Genomic DNA, 23,525 nt, shown 5'->3' on the forward strand with positions numbered 1-23,525 from the left:
TGGTGGCACCAACCACAGGTCCAAAGTGGACATGAAGAGAAATAAAAGGATTCAAGGTATACTTTGGAGATAAAGCCAAAACAATTTGCTAAAAGATTGTTGTAGACTCCTAAATTCTCACACAAAAAGATGTTTAAATACTGGGTTAAACATATGAAGTTGCCATTTCTGTGTGTCAGAAGCAGTGAAATATCAGCAATTTCAAATGATTTAACCTAGTGGAAACAAAATAAGAACAGAGAAAAAGCTAGAGTGAAATGGAACAGGAGAAGGGACTTTGAAATTGTGTGTGGGCCTAATTAATTTGTTAAATGAAAATTTGTATTCTTTTCTCCTTAAAACTTTCTGTGGAAGGCACCCTTTGTTAAGCCCTTTGTCTAAAGGGAAATTGCCAACAAACCTGACGAGATTCAGAACACCACTATAATAACATGTCTCTGTACAAACTTCCTTCTGGATAGCACATTTCCTAAACTGATAAAGTCAAGGTTATCAATGAAAGGCAGTAGAGCAGAGGTTAAAAGCAGAATGCCTGGGTATGAATCCTTACTCTGCCTGTTACTAGTTACATGACCTTGGCTTACTTTCTGTGCCTCAGGTCTCCCATCTGTAAAACGGTGGTAAAATGGTTATCTACCTCATAAGGTAGGAATTACATAAGTGACCAAATGTAATGGGTTTAGAACAGTGCCTGAAACATAGTAAGTGCTATGTTAGCCTCTGCCAATAGCGCAGTTAGGTCTTCTTGTTTATCAAAATGCGTCATGTTCAGCATTTTCTTCCCCCCAGACTGCTTAAATTAGTTAACTGGCATTCGAGCTTCATGAATTCACTGCATTTGTTGCTGTTGTGTGTGTTTTAAAATAATTCCTGTAATGTTAACAATTACCCTAATTCTGAACTGCTCCCTGCTCCCTAAATACCTAACCCCAAACCCAGCCCGGACGGCCCCACCCGTCCACCGGCGGAGAACACCGCCCCGGTGACCCTCACTGGGGCACCCACCCGCCAGCTCTCGTCTCCTGGCGGTTTCCAGCCCCCGGCGCCGGGTCCAGCTCACAGCGCCGTTTACCGAGCCGCAAATCCCCGCCCGGGGAGCTCTGGAACCTTTAGCTACCGGAAGTGGCTGGGAGTCGCGAGAGCGCTGGAAAAGGGGGCCGGTCTTTCCCGGGTTCAGAAACACTGAGGTTGCCCCTGGAAAGAAGCCCAGGGCTCCCAGGTGGAGGAATAGGAGACACTTTTGGGGCAGATCCGGAAACGCGCTCCCCTGCAGCCGGTTCGGACGCAGCTACGGCGGCGGGGGCATTCTCGAAAAGTCGACCAACCGCGAGCCTGTGGAAACCTCCAGGATTGTGCGAGAGGCCCGAAAGTGACTTTGGGGACAGGCTTCTTCCTCGGCCCGCAGCTTCCTTTCCGCTCCCTCCGCGCAACTGTCGACCCCAGTCCGCGGCTCCCTAGAGCGCGGGTCCGGCGGGCCCAGGCCGGGAGTGGGCCGAAGCCTTAGGGGCCTCGGGTGCAGGAAAGGCCCGGTCAACCGCGGACAGGGAAAGGGGGTTTCTTCTGCTTAAGTTCATCCTGGAGCGCAGGCGCCTCTCTCCTGCGAGAGGGTCTGGCTGGGACGTTCGCGTCCCAGGGTCACACTAGGAAGGGGCACCGAGGAGCTTCCTCCACTCGCGTCTCGGGGTTGCCAACTGTACCTGCTGTGCCCCGCTCACCGTGATCTGGCAGGACCTTGTGCACTAAGGGAGAGGAAAACTGGCCTCTGTTTAAACTTCTCTGATCCTTAGGGGAAATGAGGGCCCAGGATGAAATGGGTGAAGAGTACCGGCGCTAGTATTCTTTTAAACCTGGATTCAAATTCCCGCTCCACCACTTTCCTGTTAGAATCAAGGGCAATGTTTTTAACCTCTCTAAACCTCGGTTTCCTTGTTTGTGTAAATCAGAATAATATAGTGCCTGTTTCATAGGATGGTTGTGACGACTGTGAGAGTGCACGTAAAAAACTTAGTCTTTAGACGTTTCCCTCCCCTCCCCTATCACTCATCCATGTCAGACAAATAGGACTAATTAACCAACTGTCACTTTTGCTTTTCTGGAGCTCGTGTGAAGAAAAGTAAAGTGTAAGATTTGAGTAAGGGAGAAACCACGAAGAATACAAAAGATTGACAGTCATTGTGAGCTTCACATAGTTGCCCATCCCAGCATTTTCACCTCACTTGGCTCCTGGCACATGGTAGGTTCTTGATAAGTACTTACTTGGATGAATGAGGACAGATCTAGGGAAAAGGAATTAAAGAACAGAAGGGAGAAAGTGAATCAGACTGACTATATTTAACTAGTTGACAAAACAAGCGAAACCACTTTTCTTGTCAGAAATGTATGGTAGTCACTAGGCTCCTGTGTCAGACAAAGGACTTTACTTAATGACACAAGCATCATGGACTTCATGCTCCCCTTGTCCTCAAAGCCAGAGGAGTGCCGTGGAGGGGCCCCAGTGGGTGCTGCTCACACAATGGGTTTGCATCCTAGCAGAGGAACCCCAAGCATAGGAAAAGCCAGTCTTTGCCCAGCCTTGCCCCAGAGTGAGGCAATATCTTTATTATCCTGGTCAGGAAACAAATCTGCTCCACAAGGAGATACAAACATCTTTGAAAAGGTAATCTGAAAGAAAATCTGTCAGAACCCTTGGAGAAATGTGAGAGATCCTTGGAGAATTGTTTCCCAACACTCTAGGTAATAGCATCTGGGGTTAGAGGAGATGTCAGCCTTTTTTTTTTTTAACTTTATATACATCAAGATTTTAGTTTTTATCATATTTTGTTATTTTAATTTTAAAAAATATAATAAAAATAAAAGGCAAACAGAGAAGTTTACATTTGTTTTAGTAAGGGATAAGGAGCCACTCAGGGTCTGTGACTGGGGAAATTATAATGATATTTAAGGAACATGAATCTAGTAAACATATCTGGAATGGACTAAAGTTATGAAGATTATCTCAAGGCTGCAGTCATGTAGGTATGAGGTAATTAGAGGAAGGTGACTATAATAGAGAAGAGCAACATTTCAAAGGAGAAATCTGCTGCCTCCCACCCTGGAATTGATTTAAAGCAACTTTCACCTGGCCCACAGGGCCCCAGATCAAAACCAGTTCTCACAGTGAAAATTTAAAGTCACCACTCTGCAGTAATAATGAGGATATGGCAACACCAGTCACAAATCAAGTAGGTGGCCTGGCTCAGCTCCTAGCTGAGAAGCTGTACCTGTGCCTTGTGGCCTCCCCTAGCTCAGCAGGCCTATCCACCAAGCTTGCAACTTCTGCCCTGCTCACTGTTTTGCATTTTTATTCTGTTTCTGATCAGTAGAGATTCAAAGAATGTTTCAACCTAAATGTTTCTTTTTTCCACTTTTTTATATTAACCCATTTCTATGTTTAAAGCAGCGTGGATTAAATACTTAACATACTCATTTACCTAGAAGACATCTGCCAACTTGGTCTTCAGCATTCATTCCCCAACTGATTTATTTAAAGTTTCCTTCTGTTCTCTGGATTGTCTCTTTCTGTTCTCTGGATTGTCTCTTTCTTTTGGGGTGGTCAGATCTCTGTTACTCTTGTCCCGCCTTTCATGCTCTGCACCTGATTTTCATTAAATGTCCTCTGGATTGGATGCTTATATTTAGGAATGGAGTCCTGTGCTGGTTAACTTAGGTAGTATGAGTTTCCGCTGCAGTTGTAGGAGGCTGCTTGTGCAGCTCGTATTATCCTAATGGAAATTCTCAGTCCGGGTTGTATGTAAGTAGGCAGGCCTTCCTTTAGAGTGAGTGGGAGCAAGCAGACAGGCTGGGAGCCTACACAATTACCAAAATGAGAACCTCTTTCTCCTCCTCCTTGTTCCATTGTAGAGGTCCAGAGTCATTTCAAATTTTGCTATGCTTCTTTTTGAGGCCTCAGTCTTCTTATTAAGAGCCCTCCCGATCATTTTAGAAAACAGGTATCAAGCTAGAGGGCAGAAGCCCCAGCTCCCAGTTAAAAAAGGGAGATATCCAACTGTCCCAAATGCAGTTCTTAAATGAATAGCCCATTCTTGCCATTTGCACCTCTTGGTCCTGAGGTTTGAACTTCTCCAGGATTCTTTTGCAGATGCATACCTGGCCCTGGTGTCTTACAGGGCAATTTCCTCTGCTTCTTCAACAATCTGATCCCAATTGCTGATTCTTTTCCAGAAATTCCTCAAAATTTCTTTTCCACTCTTTATTTTCTAGCACTGTTATTTATTTATTTTGTTTTTAATTTTTTCAGTCATTTAAGTGTGTTCTTGGGAGGGAAAGGAAGTAGATATATGTCACCCTTCCAACTTGAACTTAAAACAAGCCATGTTCTTCTATACCACCTCTCTCTCGCTTTCTCATTTTTACACACCTCATTTTTGGATTCTTAGAGAAGGCTTTCTGATTAAAGTGAAATCTGAGCCAGACCTCGAAGGATGGATAGAGTTTAGGTAAGTGGAGAGTAGTAGGAAGTACACTTCTAGCAGAGGGGTCAGTATGAGCAAAAGTGTGATACTGAATGAAGTAGCAGGTATGAGAACCAAGTCACCTCCTATTAAGCCAGACATTAAAAAGATTTGCAAAATGTGAAATGATTCCACTCCTTTTACTTTTTTTGAAAATATAGTTAAATTTCATAAAAAAGTAACAAAATATGTTACTTAAGTTAACATGTAATGGATATGTTATTGTTAAAGAATAAATATTTTTAATTCCTGTTTTAATTTCGAACAAAGCAAATCTTGATGGATATGACCCATATAAACATAAGCTCTTTGGAGTCCTCACTAGTTTTTAAGAGTATAAAAGGGGTCATGAGACCAAAATATTTGAGAATTAATATGCTAGTCCATACACTATATGAAGTGATGCTTCTGAAACTAAAATGTAGAGCAACTACGGAAAATGTGGGAACACCCTTGTGGCCCTAGGTGTGGAAAATATTTGGAGTCTTATTAAAAACATGTTGCCTGCTTATACAAATAAGGAAAGTATGAGTAACCAGGGTCTAACTTTTTTTGTGCTTTGGTGGGGCTGTCATGGTTGTTGGACCTAGCGACTCAGGCAGTTTAAAATATGTTCTAAACCCTGGTGTGGCTAATTATAGTAGTGATTTAAAAGGGTTAAATGCTTACTTCCCATAGCAGGAAGTCAATAGATAATATATCTATACCTGAAAAATCAAGAAATGGCAGTGTTAGCGTGTTATTTATAAATATGGAGGTTAATATCAAGAGTAAAAGGAAAGAGTTAAAGTGGTTGTCTCTGGGGAATAGATATTGATAACGGAAGGGAAGAGTGAGGCCTGGTATTTTTCACACCATAAACCTGAGAGTACTATTCAATTTTATTTACTTTTTTTTTTTTTAGGCTGCGTTGGGTCTGTTGCTGCCCGTGGGCTTTCTCTAGTTGTGGTGAGGCGCGGCTACTCTTTGTTGCGATGTGTGGGCTTCTCTTGTTGCAGAGCACAGACTCTAGGCATGCGGGCTTCAGTAGTTGCAGCACATGGGCTCAGTAGTTGTGGCTCGCAGGCTCTAGAGCACAGGCTCAGTAGTTGTGGTGCACAGGCTTGGTTGCTCTGCAGCATGTGGGATCTTCCCGGACCAGGGATCGAACCCATGTCCCCTGCATTGGCAGGTGGATTCTTATCCACTGCGCCACCAGGGGAGTCCCTACTTTTTTAAAATGTATTTTTATTAGTAAAATGCACAAATCAGGTGTGCAACTCAATGAATTTTTACATATGTATGCAACCATGTTAACTACAGCTCCAATCAATGGTAAACATTTTTTTGTCTTCTGTCACCAGAGATTAATTTTACTTGTTCATAAAAGGCTACTTTTATTCAACATAATATTTTTTAGATTCATCTACAATTGTTCATCTATCAGTAGCTCCTTTTAATTTCTGAGTAGTATTCCACTGTATGAACATAACACTATTTGATTCTCTGTTATCCTGTTGATGAGCATTTGGGTTTTTCCAGTTTGGGCCTACTATGAATAAAGCTGCTATGGACTTATGTTTTCATATCTCTTAGGTAAATACTTAAGGGTGAGATTACTGGGTCATAATGTAGGCATTATTTAACTTCATTAAAAATTGCCATTTTTCAAACTAATACCATTTTACACTCCCATTAGGAGTGTATAAGAGTTCCAGTTGCTTCATATCCTCATTAGCACTTGGTATTGTCAGTCATTTTAATTTTAGCCATCCTAATGGATGTGTAGTAGCTTTAGTTTTATATTTCCTTGATGAATATGACCTTGAGTACCTTTTAATGTACTTATTGATAATTCATATATATTCTTTGGTAAAGTGTGTGTCCATAACTTTTACCTATTTATGTTTGTCTTCTTATGATTGAGTTGTAAGAGTTCTTTATATATTCTGGATACCGGCTGTCAGAAATATGTATTGAAAATACAGAACTACGAGATATGAGGCAAGAACTATGAGATAAAGAGCAAAAATAAGTGTTTTGAAAGAGCTGAAGCACTGTAACTTCTCAATGTTTATTGTTATTTGTTTCATTGTGATGATTAGATGACAAAACTCTTAAAAACAAATCAAAGCTACTGGGGGTAGACAAAATATTTTTAGGTTAAGGTTGGGGACTGGATAGAAACATCGGTGGTGGCTATCAGCAGGAACAGATAAGGAGGGGAAATTAAGATGAAGACTGGAGGGACTTCTCTGGTGGTTAAGAATCGGCCTGCCAATGCTAGGGGACACGGGTTCAAGCCCTGGTCCCACATGCCGCACAGTAACTAAGCGCGGGCGCCACAACTACTGAGCCTGCGCTCTAGAGCCCAGGCTCTGCAACAAGAGAAGCCACCGCAATGAGAAGCACTCACACCGCAACGAAGAGTAGCCCCCGCTTACCGCAACTAGAGGAAGCCTTTGTGCAGCAACGAAGACCCTACGGAGCCAAAAATAAATAAATAAAATAAATAAATATATTTTTTAAAAAGTGAAGACTGGAGGGGAACCTGAAAACCCAAAATAAATGGGTAGTTAGAAAAAGTGTTAAAGGAATAAAAATGGGGGACCAAAGTAAAACAGTTTTCATGTGAAAATAAATTAAGGAAAAGCCTCATTTAAATTGGAGTCAGGAAGCCCTGAAGGAGAGCTCTCACGCATGTACCACTGTTACAGCCTGCATAACCAGCAGGAATAAGGAAGATACAGATGATTTTAACAAGGTCAGCTTATACAGAATTCTTTGTATAAATTTTTCTCTGTCACAACTTTTTATCCATGATAATAAGAACGTTACTTCTCTTCTGGTACAAGGGAGGACATTTTTCACATGGGAACTGCATCACCTGCTTTTAAGAAGATCACTTCTTGTCCCAGCAACAAGGCAGTGACCACTGCTTGCAGCTAATAAGAAACCGCCATAACAACTAACTCTTGTTCTTCTCCAATGAATTTTTATTCAAGACAACCCTCCCCAGTCTCCTCCTAAAACCTAGTAAAAGCTGACCTTCCCTTTGTCTCTTGCACTTGCCTATGATTCACTACGGCTTGCCTGACCAAAATTGCAATTCTCTGCTTTTCCTGCATAAACCCATTTTGCTGTTTAAAAAATTGTGTTTTATTTCTAAGGTTAACATCCACAACCTCCACCCCAAAATCCTACGTAGTCTGAAAAGTTAAAATTGTAAGGGTGTATAAAGAATGAACATAGATTTGAACTTAGGTTTTTCGAAATTTGTGGTATTAGAACTAGAGTCTACTACTGAAGCTTAAGGCACAGGTTACGTCATGATGCTAAGCTTAACTCAGCACTAAAAATAAACTACAAAGCAGGTTTTGTAAGAGACTGCAATTCATTAAGATAGGAAAGGGTGGAACATATGTAAAGACTCGAAAAGAATTTACATTTAATTATAATTATTTTTTGAATACTTAATAGTATATGGTATACTATTACTAGGTGCCATAGGGGATTCAAAAAGCTATGAACCATGATTAACAAAATTCCTCAAGAGATCTGCAGTCTATGTGAGAGGGCTGGACATATTTATGAAGCGAGAACAGTAAAGTACAGGGGTAACTAACCCGGCCAAACGCGAGTCTAGTTAATTAGCATCATAAGGATCCTTAAGGCGCATCCTCCTCCACCGATACCCCACTTCCGCCTGCTCTCATCCCTGGCCCCCGCACGCCCTCGGATCAGCCCGCCGGGGGACGGTTGACTCCCTAGCGACGGTGCCGAGCGGACTGGGTGAGCCAGGTGCGCGGGGCAGAGGTGACACCACAGTCCGTTATTCCCCACGACTTTCCCGATGCCCTAGAGCCGCGCAACCCTGCGACGCGTAGACGCAAGAGGAACGCTAGGCCCAGAGTACTGGTGAGAGGGGCGCGGTGCCCCCGTCCGCTTAGTCGGCCGACCATAGAGCTTTCAGACCTCCAGGATTCCTAGAGAGCTCCCGGAAGTGGCTTGGGGCAAGATGCTTGCTGGCCGGTGCTGTGCCTCCGCACGTTTGGAAGTTAGGGGCTGGAGGGGCCTGGTCCGGTTACAGCCTTCGCCCCTTTTTCTACCAGCCCTCCCTCCAGGTCTGTCCACACTTTGCAGCCTCACTTCCCCACCCGGGCCGCCGCTGGAACTCACGGTGAGTACGGTTCGGGCTCCGGGCCGGAGGAAGGGGAGGGCTTTGTGGCCAGACCAGGCCGCAGGTGAGAACAAGCGTGAGGGGTCTTGAGAGGGGACCTGAGCCGAAGTCGGCGCCCCGGTGATTCGGTGGATCAGGGGTCGCTTTGGTTGCCAGCGCAGGCCGAGTCCGCGTGCCTAAACTTTTTGCGAGGGAACCTTTAGTAGAGATTCGCTGTCTTCATCGCTAATCGTTTTGTGGCGTTATTTGCAGTCGATTTTGTCTTAAAATAGGAAACTGTTCCCGGGTTATCTTTTTTGTTCCCCCGTGTTATCTTTCATCCTCCTCTTTCTACGATCTGAATTGTTTTTACTTAGCAATTTTGCATTTCCTTCACAATTCTCTCTTTTTTTTTTTTTTTAAGATATATTTTGCTTTTGGAAACCCCAGTTATCCTTGGAAACCAATTTTTCCTGCTAAGTTATTTTGCTCTTTGTGGTGTATTCAGAATGTGGTGGTGTGTTGACTGCATAAATGTACAAAAGAAACATTTTTTGACAACTTTGTGGTGATGTAAAATTCAGACTTATTCAGAATACTTAGTTTATTAAAGCTAATTGAAGCAGATGCCTGGGAACTCTTTCGGAGGGGCCCCATTTCCAAAACTCAAGTGACTCATGAGTAATTTTTGTCAGGCAACGTTAAGACTGCCACTACCACCTCTAAAAAATAATCCCTATTTCTGTTTGATTAGTTCAGTTAAGTATACTTATGCAGTAATCATTGTTGTAGCAAATGCATACATATTCTGAATTTCTGCTGTGGTTAAGTGTAAAATGTGGTAGATGTTAAAATTTACGCAGTTTGAGATACTTATAAAGCACAGTGTTTGCTTCACCTTTATCTTTAAAGCCTGGAAAATATCTTTGTTTTGTTTTATTTTCAGCTCTCAAACATCCCAAATTAGACTTAAATTAGTCTAAAGGAAGAAAACATTCTTTCTTCATCTGTTGAAAAGATAATGCTGTTAAAATGGGTTGTGCTTTCAGTAGTTCACAGGATTATAGCGTTTGAGATGAGAAGAAGCTTTAAAGATTGATTATTTTAGCTTCCTAAATCAAGAAACTTGAGGTATTCTTAAAAGAGAATGTAAGACGCAGTCTTTATCCACAAGGTGCTTACCAACCTAAATACAGGTGTATATACTTTGAGAGGAGGGTACATAGTAGACTAATTTTGTAGTACATATCTTTGTACTTGTTTAGTTATAGGCTGTAATTTTCAAAAACTGTCTCATGGGAGAGGGAAGAGGCTAAAAATGGAAAGTTAGCTACTAAAAAGAATAATCAAATGGATAATGGATAAGATTTGTTGGTTGATTTGGTTTAAAATATGAACAAATCTGATAATTAGATTACTCCCATCAGTTTCACTACTGAGATTTTAATGTCATTTAGTATTATATTACCGTTTTAACATATCAACAATATAAAGTTCTTGCGTGATGCACACTTAACATTGAAACCTTTTAAAGCTAGTATTGACGAGCATTGACTATAAGATGGAAGATGGCCAGTAGTTCAGTACTTAAAGATGAACCTTGACTTTAGGAAATTCATAGGAAAACATGGTAAAACTATGATTATGCAGAATCACATTCAAAACAATTAGAGCTCAGAATTCATGTCCCATAGTAATGACCTTTTAAGTTTTTAAACTATAAGTATCTATTTTAAGAATTTATTAAATTTTCCTTGATTTTTTAAATGAATTATTTTAAAACCATGGATGTTAACCCTGTCTGTTCAAAACAAAATTGTTTACCCCTTGTCTCAAACCCTCCACAAAATCTCAGCCTCTTGTCCAAATTCACTCTTCCCTCAAATCTCTGTATTCCAGGAAATTCCCCCACTTCTCTGTAAAGTTATCATCTATTAATTAAACCCTCTGTTGTCAGTTACCATATTTAACCTTATCTCTTGCTCCTTGGTTTCGCCTATCTGTAGTTTACTCCCAAAACTACTGTCACCAGTCTTGTCTGATTTTAAAGATAACCTTTCAAATTCTCTTCCTTTTCTGTCCACTCTCTCTAAGTAGTGGTTCTTAACCTTCCTGGAGCCCTTAGGTGGGCGTTTGGTGTATGAACCCGATGAAATTGAATGTAAACTTTTGTGCCTATGGGCTTTTTTATGGGGAGAAGTTCTGTGTTTTCATTAGACTGAGAGACTATGAGCCAACCCTACCCCACCCTCTGGGCCCAAAACCCCTGAAAGGTAGAGACACTGCTTTGAAGACTCATGTCAGGAACAATATGTAATCTGATTTTCCTTATAAGTGCCTACCTCTTCTTTCCCTTGGCGGACTACAGGTCTGAGATTTTATCTTGATGTTAGCATTTCTTGCCAGTTGCTTTTGGATATGATGCCCTTGGTTATGCTCTTTTCCATTCTCTACAGTGCTGCCTTCAGTTATGTTTTTCTCCATCCTGTTTTCCACAGTGCTGCCATTGTGATCTTTCTGACATACAAATATGTAATATAACTTCCCTGCTTAAAAAGAGATACAAAGAAAAAGGTCACGGCTACAAACTAACATTTGCAAGAAAATCATGGCCATGGGCTGACATTTGCAGTACATACTGTACACAGTGTGATAAATCCTATGTCTGGACCATGTAAAAAATAACTTGGCAAGAATGAGCACCTTAGGGCTTCCCTGGTGGTGCAGTGGTTGAGAGTCCGCCTGCCGATGCAGGGGATGTGGGTTCATGCCCCGGTCCAGGAAGATCCCACATGGCGCGGAGTGGCTGGGCCCGTGAGCCATGGCCTCTGAGCCTGCGCGTCCGGAGCCTGTGCTCCGCAACGGGAGAGGCCACAACAGTGAGAGGCCCGCCTACCGCAAAAAAAAATTACGAATTTCTGTTCTTGGAAAGGCACTGTTAAAAGAATGTAAAGGAGGAAATATTTGCAAGTCACGTATTTCATAAAGGACTTGTATCCAAAATATGTAAGGAATTCTCAAAGCTCAATTATAAAAAAAACTAATTTTATAAATAGGCAAAAGTTTTGAACAGATACTTACCAAAAAAGATACAGTTGTCCCTTGGTATCCATGGGGGATTGGTTCCAGGACCCCTCATGGATACTAAAATTTGTCGATGCTCGAGTCTCATATAAAATGGCATAGTCTTTGCATATAACCTACACACATCCTCACGTATACTTTAAATCATCTCTAGATTACTTATAATACCTAATAAAATGTAAAGGCTATGTAAATAGTTGGTGGTGTGTGGCAAATTCAGGTTTTCCTTTTGGGAACTTTCTGGAATTTTTTTTTCCCCCAAACATCTTTGATCCGTGGTTGATTGAATCAAGGGATGTGGAACCCATGGATATGGAGGACCAACTATATGGATGGCAGATAAGCACAGGAAAGGGTGCTCAACGTCATTAGTCAATAGAGAAATGCAAATTAAAACCCTTGTGAGATACCACTATATGCCTTTAGGATATCTAAATCTATATATATGTCTATATTTATTTATTTATTTATATGTCAAATGCTGGTCAGGATATGGAGCAACTGCAGTTCTCACATCTTGCTAGTGGAATGCAAAGTATAATAGCCACTTTGGAAAACAGTTTGGCAGTTTCTTATAAAGTTATACATATACTTACAGTATGACCTAGCAGTTTTACTTCTGGATGTTTACCCGGGTGAAATGAAAACTGTTCACACAAAAACTCATGTGCAGATGTTTATAGTGGCATCACTTGTAATCATCAAAAACTGGAAGCAATTGAGATATTGTCAACTAGAGAATGGGTAAACATTCATCCATATAAAGAATAAACTCCTGATACATACAACAGCATTGATGATCTCAAGTACAATATGCTAAGTGAAAGATGCCAAACTCAAAAGGCTACATACTGTATGATTTTATTTATAAAACTTTCTGGAACATCATTAGTGTATGGGACTAGGTTTTGGGGTTGCAGGTGTTGATAGGGCATCCAGGTTCCTTGGAGATGCAGGACCTGTGCCCCAGAGAAGAGTTACAGAGCTTGAGGTAAAGTCCATAGTAGAAGTTAGCCTGGAGACAGGGGGAAGATGGCAGGGGGAGCACATGTATGATAACGTTAGGTGGAGAAGAAGAAAGTGTTAGGACAGTTCTTGACAATATCTTGAGCTAGATTATATGGAAATTAGTCTCATGTTGAGAGTGAGGGGCAGGTTGAGAGCCAAAGTGTGTAGAAACAGTATAGCTGGTATAGCAAATGTTGAAAGGAGTTAAATCAGCAGCCCTGAGGGCCAGATGAGGTTAAATGCAGAATTTCAGTTAGACCCAGTCTACCTGGTTTCCTGACTTTGTTTAGCCATGTTCCACATCCCCAAGAGAGAAAGCAGAAGGAAAGGGTTATTCCCAGATGAGATTGGCATGCAGAAGGCTAAGGAGGCAAGGAGTTATTTCTGGAGAGGATCACTTAAATGACTGAGCCATGAAGTCCATGTCATGGAAGGGAACTTGTTAAGATATCTCAGTAGATTACTATGACCTTTGACTTGCCTTTACACTATTTGTCATTTTCTCTTCCCAAAGAAGTACCCTTAAAGAAGAGGCCCTCAGAAGGTTCTCTTAAGAAGATAAAGTAGTGGAAACGAGTCTCCTGAGCTTTTCTGGCCCTAAATGGCTGCAGAATCAAGGAAGCCTTTAGCCCCATCCCCACCAGACCAGGCTCCTGAAGAGGACCTTGTAATCATCAAGGTAGAGGAAGATCATGGTTGGGACCGGGAATCAAGTCTACATGAAAATAACCCTCCTGGCCAAGAGCTGTTCCGCCTGCGCTTCAGGAAGTTATGCTACCAAGAGACACTAGGACCCCGAGAAGCTCTGATCCAACTCCGAGCACTTTGCCACCAGTGGCTGAGGCCAGATTTGAACACCAAGGAGCAAATCCTGGAGCTGCTGGTGCTGGAGCAGTTCTTGACCATCCTGCCTGAGGAGCTCCAGACTCTGGTTAAGGAACATCATCTAGAGAATGGAGAGGAGGTGGTGACTCTATTGGAGGATTTGGAAAGGCAAATTGATATACTAGGACGGCCAGTAAGTAGAAGGAGGTGGGCATGCTCTGACTGTGAGAGTCCAGGAAGCTGGGTGGAGGGACATTGACACAACAATGGGAGAATAAATGCTGAGCATGAGTTTGTGTTGCAGGAGGATGAAAAGAGTTATCATGTGGTATGCCTTGTATTTGTAGAGTTCATTTTATTCTTGTAAAGGATATAAATCCATTTTTTATCCTCATAACATCCCTACAACTGTATTATTGTTCTGTTTGCTAGATGGGAAACTGATGCATAGAGAGCTTAACTTACTTTTTCAGGGGCACCCAATAACTAAATGCAGATCTGAGCCCGTAACTCAGGTTTCCTAGTTCCTTATCAAAAGTTGTTTCCACTAAAGAGCACTGCTTTAAGCTTCTGTTTATCATTCTTCCCCTTTCTTGGGAATGCAGAATATCAGCATTATGTGCAGCAGGGAGGGCATCAGCAGAAATCTTTTCCTTCAGTACTAAGCAGAAATGATGCCTTTCTGTGCAAATCAACATGTTTGTGTTCCTAAGTAAGTGAGATTCTGCTTTTTCCTTCCCCCAGTACGTATCCCTTTAGATGTGCTCTTGGTACTGTTACATTGTTCACTTCATTTCTCAAAGGGATTCCTTGTAATGCAGGTGTCTTGTTTCTAGGTCCCTGCTCGTGCACATGGACATAGGGTACTCTGGGAGGAGGCCGTGCATTCCAAATCTGCACCAGAGCCTCCGGATACTCAGCTCCAACCTGTGGCAACCCAGCACAAATCTCCAGTGCTCCAAGGGCCACAAGACAGAGGTGAGGAGCCAGAATTCATTGATGAGGAGTGGGAAAGCAGAGAGGAAAGAAAGTACCTTTGGGACACCTGTCTAGTTCCTGGAAGGAGCTAGCCTCTACTGTTTACAGAACAGCCATAAGACCTGATTTAAATGTTTATCTAGGCTTCAAATACAGACTCTTAGTCCCAGTGGTAAACTCATGAACAAATTAAAGAATTTGGGGGTTTTATGTATTCATACATTTCTGTTACCACAGTGTATTTTACAACATAGGCATTTTGAGGTTTTGCTGGTATCATGACACTTTATTTGTAAATATTTCAGTATGTATTTTCTTAAACAAGAGTGTTTTCATAGATAACCACAATAAATTGATCACAATTAGGAAATTTTTTTTTTTTTTTGCGGTACGCGGGCCTCTCACTGTTGTGGCCTCTCCTGTTGCGGAGCACAGGCTCCGGACGCGCAGGCTCAGCAGCCATGGCTCACGGGCCCAGCCGCTCCGCGGCATGTGGGATCCTCCCGAACCAGGGCATGAACCCGTGTCCCCCGCATTGGCAGACAGACTCTCAACCACTGCGCCACCAGGGAAGCCCCCACAATTAGGAAATTTAACACTGATGCAATACTAATCTAGTCCACAGTTCATATTCAGTTTTTGCTGGTTGTCCCAATAATGTTCTTCCAGAGTCTAGTCCAAGATCCCACTTTCCAATTAGCTGTCCTGTCTCTTTAGTCTCCTTTAACTTGGAGTAGCTCCTCACCCTTTCTTTGCCTTTCACGATCTTGACATTTTTGAAGAGTACAAGTCAGTTATTTTGTAGAATGACAACAATTTGAGTTTGTGTGATGTTTCCTCATATGTAGATTCGAGTTGTATATATTTGGCATGAACATCCCAGAAGTGATGTTGTCCTCAGGAATACAACAGGAATTTGCCTGTTATTGGTAATGTTATCTTTGATGACTTGGTTAAGGTTATTCTTGCTAGGTTTTTGTTACTGTTTTTCCCTTTGTAATTAATAAGTAATTTGTGGGGAGATACTCTTGAGTCTATGTAAATATCCTGATCCTCATGAAACTTTTGTTGCTGAAACACTAGTTTTAGTATTTATTGATGCTTCTTGACTGAATCAGTGATTACTAAAGTGATTATTTTCTAACTCTGTCATTTCTTCTACATTTATTTATTTATTGTAATGGAGAGTGTTCTCTCCTTCCCCCATTTTATTTTATTTATTCATTTTTTATTTATCAATATGGACTCATAAATTCTTATTTTATTCCAGAAATGTTCTGTTACTATCTTTATTTTGATGCTTAAATTGTCTCAGAGTTGGCCAGAGGAGGCCTCTTCAGTCTGGCTCCTGTGTCCTATTGACATTTCTCCATCATTTTTTGAGAATTTTCTTACAGAATAAGATAAGATGTTCTAGTCTCATCTCATACTTGCCCTGAATTTATTATTTTTTCATTTGTGTGGTTTATAGTAATTTGTTCTAAATTAGTGGATTTTTAATATTTCTAAAGAAGTTTAGAAACATTTTCAATTAATAATACAATCCTTATGTAAAATTCTAATGCCTGTTGCCCAAGACACAGTATTCTATGTTTATTTTGATATTACCCTGTCTGGTTTCTATAGGAAGCAGATGCTGGCAGTCATGGTAGACATTTCAAAAAAGTAGTAGAGTTAGTAGAGATAGATTGGTTCTCATATTCAGCTTGGCAAGAGATCAGGACCTAAAGAAATACTGTGTACAAGCACAAGGATGGAATGTAGCTTTGGTGGTAGAGAAGAAGTTGTAATGCACTTCCTGTTAGGAAACCAGTACACTTTCTATTTTTGACATGTAACTTCAGGCTGAGTGGGACATCAAAGTGCAGATGTTTTGTGAGCAACCATAGGTATGAACCCAGAGTCCAAGATTAACAGCATTTCATATTCAAAATCTCTGGCATGCATATCGGCTGAAATACAAATAATTTTGGAATGTGTTAGTGCTGGTTCCTATAACCACAGGACAAGGCTGGGCTCATTCATAGCTCCTTTCTCCTCTCTCAGCCATATCTGCTTCACAGAGTCCTACTCCTTCCCAGAAAGGAAGTCCTCGAGACCAGGAGATGACAGCTACACTTCTTACAGCAGGGTTCCAGGTGAGTTGTGCTCCTCACTGAAACCCCATAGCTCCATTAAGAACTTGTCCCATGTTCTTCTGCATAGAGACAGGTTGATCCTTGATTTTCCCCCAGTGAATCTGGTGCATTTTCCTGTTCTTTCCTGCTAGCTATGCAGATCCCTTTACACAGTACATTCCCACCTCTTGATCCACTCCAACCCTGGTGGATCTCTCTGACACTCTGGGTTTGAACTGTGGAATAGTCCCAGTCCCAGATGGGCATCTTGTTTTGTTTCAGACTTTGGAGAAGATTGAAGACATGGCTGTGTCCCTAATTCGAGAGGAATGGCTTCTTGATTCATCACAGAAGGATCTGAGTAGAGATAACAGGCCAGAGAATTACAGAAACATGTTCTCCCTGGGTAAGGAAAGCTCTGGTTATTATTATCATTTACAGTTTTGTGTTTGTTTATGTGTACAGTAGCTTTGAGCTTTCTGAAAGACATAGTTGAGTTTAAACTCAGGATCCAACAGAAAGATAAAATATTGAGACTTCTGGAGTTCTAAAAGGAACTTTTGCAGCCACTATGGAAAACAGCATGGAGGTTCCTTAAAAAACTAAAAATAGAGTTACCATATGATCCAGCAATCCCACTCCTGGGTGTGTATCTGGAAAAGACAGAAGCTGTAATTTGAAAAGATACATGCACCCCAATGTTCATAGCGGCACTATTTACAATAGCCAAGACATGGAAGCAACCTAAGTGTCCATCAGCAGATGAATGGATAAAGACGATGTGGTGTGTATGTATGTGTGTGTGTGTATATATATATCTCAATACAATGGAATATTACTAAGCCGTAAAAAAGAATGAAATAATGCCATTTGCAGCAACATGGATGGAACTAGAGATTGTCATACAAAGTGAAGTAAGTCAGACAGAGAATCTAAAAAATAGTGGAATCTAAAATATAGTACAAATGAACTTATTTACAAAACAGAAATAGACTCACAGACACAGAAAACAAACTTATGGTTACCAAAGGGGAAGGTGGGGAGAGGGATAAATTAGGAGTATGGGATTAAGATACACACTACCATATATAAAATTGATAAACAACAAGGATTTATAGCACAGCAACTATTATATTCAATATCTTGTAATAACCTATAATGGAAAAGAATTTTAAAAAAGAATAAAGATATATATACATATATATGTGTAACTGAATCACTTTACTGTACACCCAAAACTAACACAATATTGTAAACCAACTATACTTCAATTAAAAAAATAAATAGAAATAAAATAACCAGGATAAGTAAATAAATTTTAAAAAATAAAAGGGCACTTTTATTCTCTAATCTAGGACTTACCTTACAGTTTGTAACTGGGTATTGGTCTCTTTGCCAGTTGGAAATTGAAATCTTTTAGTGCTCTCTGAGTTCACATAGATTCTCTCACTTAGACCTATTGTGCTCCTCCCTTTTAATGACTGGGACTTTTTCATTCCTTTTCCACTCATTAGATCTTTTCGTAGTTTCATATTCCTTCCCACTCCCCAACTTCCACTTCTCCGCAGTTGATCCCTTCTCTACTTTAGTCCTCCTTCCATCAACCCTATTTTATTTATTTTTTTTTTTTTTGCGGTATGCGGGCCTCTCACTGTTGTGGCCTCTCCCATTGCGGAGCACAGGCTCCGGACGCGCAGGCTCAACGGCCATGGCTCACGGGCCCAGCCGCTCTGCGGCACGTGGGATCCTCCCGGACCGGGGCACGAACCCGTGTCCCCTGCATCGGCAGGCGAACTCTCAACCACTGCGCCACCAGGGAAGCCCCATCAACCCTATTTTTTGATGGCAGTTCTTCCCCAGTTGGTGTGTGGTACTTCTGTTTGACCCTGCTCCTTTCTCCCCATGTTAACGAAGGCATTTCAGAGACAGGTGGGAGCTTTGCGTTTACTTGTAGCTGTTCCAAGTGTATATTCCTTTCCCCCATCTTTGATTTCTTTCTCCTAACATAGAGAATAGGAAGTGACGTTGGCTTGATATTTATTACATTTTTATTCCAGGTGGTGAGACCAGGAATGAGAACAGGGAATTAGCTTCAAAACAGGTAATATCTACTGGAATCCAACCACATGGAGAGACAGCTGCCAAATGCAACGGGGATGTTATCGGGGGTCTTGAGCATGGAGAAGCCCGAGACCTTCTGGGCACATTAGAGAGGCAGCGGGGAAATCCCACCCAAGAGAGACGACATAAATGTGATGAATGTGGGAAGAGCTTTGCTCAGAGTTCAGGTCTTGTTCGCCACTGGAGAATCCACACTGGGGAGAAACCCTATCAGTGTAATGTGTGTGGTAAAGCCTTCAGTTACAGGTCAGCCCTTCTTTCCCATCAGGATATCCACAACAAAGTAAAACGCTACCACTGTAAGGAGTGTGGTAAAGCCTTCAGTCAAAACACAGGCCTGATCCTGCACCAGAGAATCCATACTGGGGAGAAGCCGTATCAGTGCAATCAGTGTGGGAAGGCTTTCAGTCAGAGTGCGGGCCTTATTCTGCACCAGAGAATCCACAGTGGGGAGAGACCCTATGAATGTAATGAGTGTGGGAAAGCTTTCAGTCATAGCTCACACCTCATCGGACATCAGAGAATCCACACTGGGGAGAAGCCCTATGAGTGTGATGAGTGTGGGAAAACCTTCAGGCGGAGCTCACATCTTATTGGCCATCAGAGAAGCCACACTGGGGAGAAACCCTACAAATGCAATGAGTGTGGGAGGGCCTTCAGTCAAAAGTCAGGCCTTATTGAACATCAGAGAATCCACACTGGAGAAAGACCCTATAAATGTAAAGAATGTGGCAAGGCTTTCAATGGGAACACTGGCCTCATTCAGCATCTGAGAATTCACACAGGGGAGAAGCCCTATCAATGTAATGAGTGTGGGAAAGCCTTTATTCAGAGGTCAAGTCTAATTCGACATCAGAGAATCCACAGTGGAGAAAAGCCTGAATCCACGGGAGTTTAGGAAAAAACTTTAGTCATAGATTGGGCATTATTCAGCATTAGAGGAACCATGTGCTAGTGAGAGGTCTTTCAGTGTAACAAAAAGGCAGAAAGTTCAGCATCATTACAACCTTATCTAGGGTCAGAATTGATAGTGGTGACAAAGTTAGAATAGCTCTTCAGTAGTTTGGGCACAGTGCCTTGATGCAGGTTGATTAGCTTGACTATCTTGGGAGGTGTCTGATGGAGTGGAGCTCCCGATGGCCTAAGGTATCCTTTAGAAGCTTAAAATAGCATTAGAGCAAGTTGCTTGTCGCAGCTTGAGGCACTTAACTTTGTCTTTTTGGTGAGTAGCTATAGGTTTGAGAGAGGCTACTTCTCCTAGTTTCTCTGTTTCTTCCCATCTGTGATCCCTTCTCCCATTTATTCCCCTAAAGGTGCACTTGTGCTCCTAATCTGACCTAAGAAGCTGCTTTAGAGTTTGAAGCAGCCTCTGTGTGAGACTTATATTTAGCTTTCTAAGATCCTAGTTCTAGGGAAAATTTTACAGACATCTCATGTATTTATGCTTAAGTGTGCATTTTATTTTATTCTAATGCTCCTGATAGTGGAAATCCATATTCCCATGCAAACTCAGAATGCTATATTTTTAACAGCACTCCAGCATTTTTCTTCATATATCACCTTCACTGACTCCACTGAGTCATTGAGCATCCATACGTATCCTTCACCACTCCCAGTCCCAGTACCTGTGTCAGCGAGGAAGTGGACGCATTAGTGATGGTTGTGGGAATGATGCAGAGAAAGAGGTGAGTGGAGACTCAGCCCCGCTGCTCTTGAGCTTGGATGGTTGTACCTTTTGGTGACTTCTGACTCTGCTTTCCACCTTCCCACTGTACACTGTGGTACAAATAGGTGTTACACTATCCTCGTTAAGGCATCACATGGGGAAAAAAAAGGAGACAGAGGTGCTTGAAGAAGACATAAAAATCCTTAAAAAGAATGTATACTCATCTCTTTTGGCCCATTACGGTACCACTCTCTCAGGGGTCTGCACAAACCCCCTGACTAGATGGTCTACACTCTTGTCTTTACCCTGGACCCACCTCCTTAGATGGCCTCAGCACCTCCCTCATTCTTCATCTCTTTCTTGCCATATCTACAGTGGTAATCAGTTGAATACTTCACCTCACAGTTCCTCATTCTTCTGAATTCTGGTGCACTCCATCTGTAATCCAGCAAAGACACAGTATTAAACTCATCATCACCAAGCACTATATTTCATCTTTGAAGCTTTCAGTATACCAGGGGATATTGTATAAAGTAATGAGGCTGGTTTAAAGTAACACCTACAACTTCCAGAAGAATCCAAATGTGGGTTGTCCTTTAAATTGGGCAGTTCTAGCTATTCCAGTAGTGCTATTATTCCAAGTGCTACCACTCCTGTAGATATTTGGAACATTCTCAAGATTCCCATTTAATAGACCATACAAGAAAACTCTATTACTCTTGAATTTCATCTCATTTTTGACCATTTGATTACTCACTTATTCACCATATTTGGAATTGAATAACTTTTGGCTGTTTCCAAAATCAGCTGTCAGAATTGGAATTAATTCCATTAATCCTATCCAGAAGAAAATGATACACATTGTGATGAAAATTCCAAGAGAAATTATGAAATTTCACACTGTGACTATCATGAACAGGGACAGCACTTTCTAATCATGTTGTTTTATGATTGATGTTTTCAAAAATCAGTTATAAAATCAGGTATCATAGAGGTCCACCTTTTGGATCATAAATTCCTTCCCTATAACATCCCTTCCCTACCCCAGTATGGCCCATATTAACCACTAATAACATCAAGGTTATCTACATCTATTTCATTGAACCATTGGTACCCACTTGTTATTTGTCATCCTGGTTTCCTTGGTTAACTTCTTCAAAACAATGCTTTTCAGTATCCTTTATTTTCTTATCTTCCCTCCTCCCCCCTCCCTCCTCCCTCCTCCCCCTCCCCCCTCCCTCCTCCCTCCTCCCCCTCCCCCCTCCCCCTCCCCCTCCCCCTCCCCCTCCCTCCTCCCTCCTCCCTCCTCCCTCCTCCCTCCTCCCTCCTCCCTCCTCCCTCCTTCCTCCTTCCTCCTCCCTCCTCCCTCCTCCCTCTCCCTCTTTTTGGCCTATAGATTACTATTCCTAATTCCCTGGTACTTGAAATTACAAGAAACCAGAAATAAATCTAGTTGTCTCTAGATCCTTGCTCTCCACTTTAGTTGTGCCTTATTGTCCTTAAGATACTAATTCTACCTGAGGCAAATGCTACCTGTGTACAGATATTACATAGGATGAGTACATTGTCAGAGGGAGAGTATGTGTGTGTGTGCATGTGCATGTATACACACACTCCTCCCATGTATTGATAGTTTAGGGGAACAGTTGTCTCCTATTCCAATGAAAGCTCTCAGCAGAGTACCATATTGAAATGACTGTAAATGTACCAGTTAACATCTCTACTCAGAGTAATGTGTAGCCAGACTTAAATCTCAGAATTACTAATATCTGGCAGAAATTTAAAGAAAATATGACCAGAAAGATTACTATTTTACAGGGATGCATGTGAGAAAAGAATATGATTTGAAAGAACGATATATACCAAGGCTGATTCAGCACACCTATAGAGATAGCCAAGTAGTATAAGACAGTAGAAAAAGGCTATTGTTTCTTTGGGGGCATAAGTAGAAGCCCATTCTTGGTCTCCTGTTTTCACTGTTAGCATTAGAATATTGTTGATCACTCTGTATGACCTTATTTTGCTCCTAACTATGAGTGACATGCACTAAGTTCCTTTATCCTACATATTCTGTTTTTATGCTCTTAATCTGAGATGAACTGTTCACCAGTACTTTCTTCTCCCATCCTCAGCTTTTCATTTTAGGACCTGGTGTAATAAAGTGGTTCTTCCGTAACTGTTGCGATCCAGCATAGTCCTAATAGAGACATCTTAGGTTTCAAAGATTTTCTCCATTGAGTAAGGTGGCAGTGCTAGAATGCAGTGATTGATTCCCATATGGGAACAGTTAGTTTTACTCTTGGTTCTGAGGCTCTAGATAATAATAGCTGACATTTATTGAGCACTCACTATGTGCCAAACCCAGTGTTACATATTTCTTATGCTTATGGTAGATATTATATACTCCACTGTATGGATGAGGAAACTGAGGCTTAGAGAGCTGAATGAGTTGATCAAGATCACAACTAGTAAGTGATAGAGCAGGGATTCTAACCTACATAGTCTGATTCTCAAGCCTGTTCTCCTGACAGCTGGTCTGCTGTGTCTCTAATGAACACCCTAACCCTGGCCAGCCATTTAAAAATTATGTATTCCTGGGCTTCCCTGGTGGCGCAGTGGTTGAGAGTCTGCCTGCCGATGGAGGGGACACGGATTCGTGCCCCAGTCCGGGAAGATCCCACATGCCGCGGAGCGGCTGGGCCCGTGAGCCATGGCAGCTGAGCCTGTGTGTCTGGAGCCTGTGCTCCGCAACGGGAGAGGCCACAACAGTGAGGGGCCCGCGTACCGCAAAAAAAAAAAAAAAAAAAAAAAATGTATTCCTGGTTACTGAGGGAGGAAATGTGCACTATAGTGCAAATCCATATAGTTACTGGAAAATTGGTTGAAAATGCCATTTTGGTTTATAATTATATCATCTTTAAATGTTGATACTTTTGATGCTTTGTAGTACTAGAAAGCTAAATTCTGCAAGGAAAACATGTTTAAAGAAGTAAAACATTTTTAAAAACTGGGAGGACAAAGCAGTAACTTATAGATTCAAGTACATTTCTCTCTGAACTGCCCCAAGGAAAGTAGCA

At 41.7% G+C, this 23,525-nt stretch overlaps 1 protein-coding gene across 2 annotated transcripts; it reads left to right on the forward strand.

Moving 5' to 3' along the window:
• The first annotated feature begins 8,380 nt into the window (after positions 1-8,380).
• Positions 8,381-21,660, forward strand: LOC111168422 (zinc finger protein with KRAB and SCAN domains 8). 2 transcript variants are annotated; one of them, XM_089918476.1, is made up of 6 exons: positions 8,381-8,670; positions 13,259-13,759; positions 14,403-14,544; positions 16,591-16,682; positions 16,944-17,067; positions 18,719-21,660. In XM_089918476.1, the coding sequence occupies exons 2-6, from the start codon at positions 13,343-13,345 to the stop codon at positions 19,678-19,680; spliced, it is 1,737 nt and encodes a 578-aa protein (XP_089774602.1). In that variant the 5' UTR covers positions 8,381-8,670; positions 13,259-13,342; the 3' UTR covers positions 19,681-21,660. The 2 variants fall into 2 exon arrangements, with proteins under 2 accessions (XP_089774602.1, XP_030616092.2); XM_030760232.2 differs by having other exon boundaries at positions 8,382-8,670; positions 13,256-13,759.
• Positions 21,661-23,525: the final 1,865 nt, after the last annotated feature.

The sequence above is a fragment of the Delphinapterus leucas genome, chromosome 10 (genome assembly GCF_059928025.1).
Source record: "Delphinapterus leucas isolate spDelLeu-1000000601 "Yukka" chromosome 10, BTC_Dleu_Yukka2, whole genome shotgun sequence".
Lineage (NCBI taxonomy): Eukaryota > Metazoa > Chordata > Mammalia > Artiodactyla > Monodontidae > Delphinapterus > Delphinapterus leucas.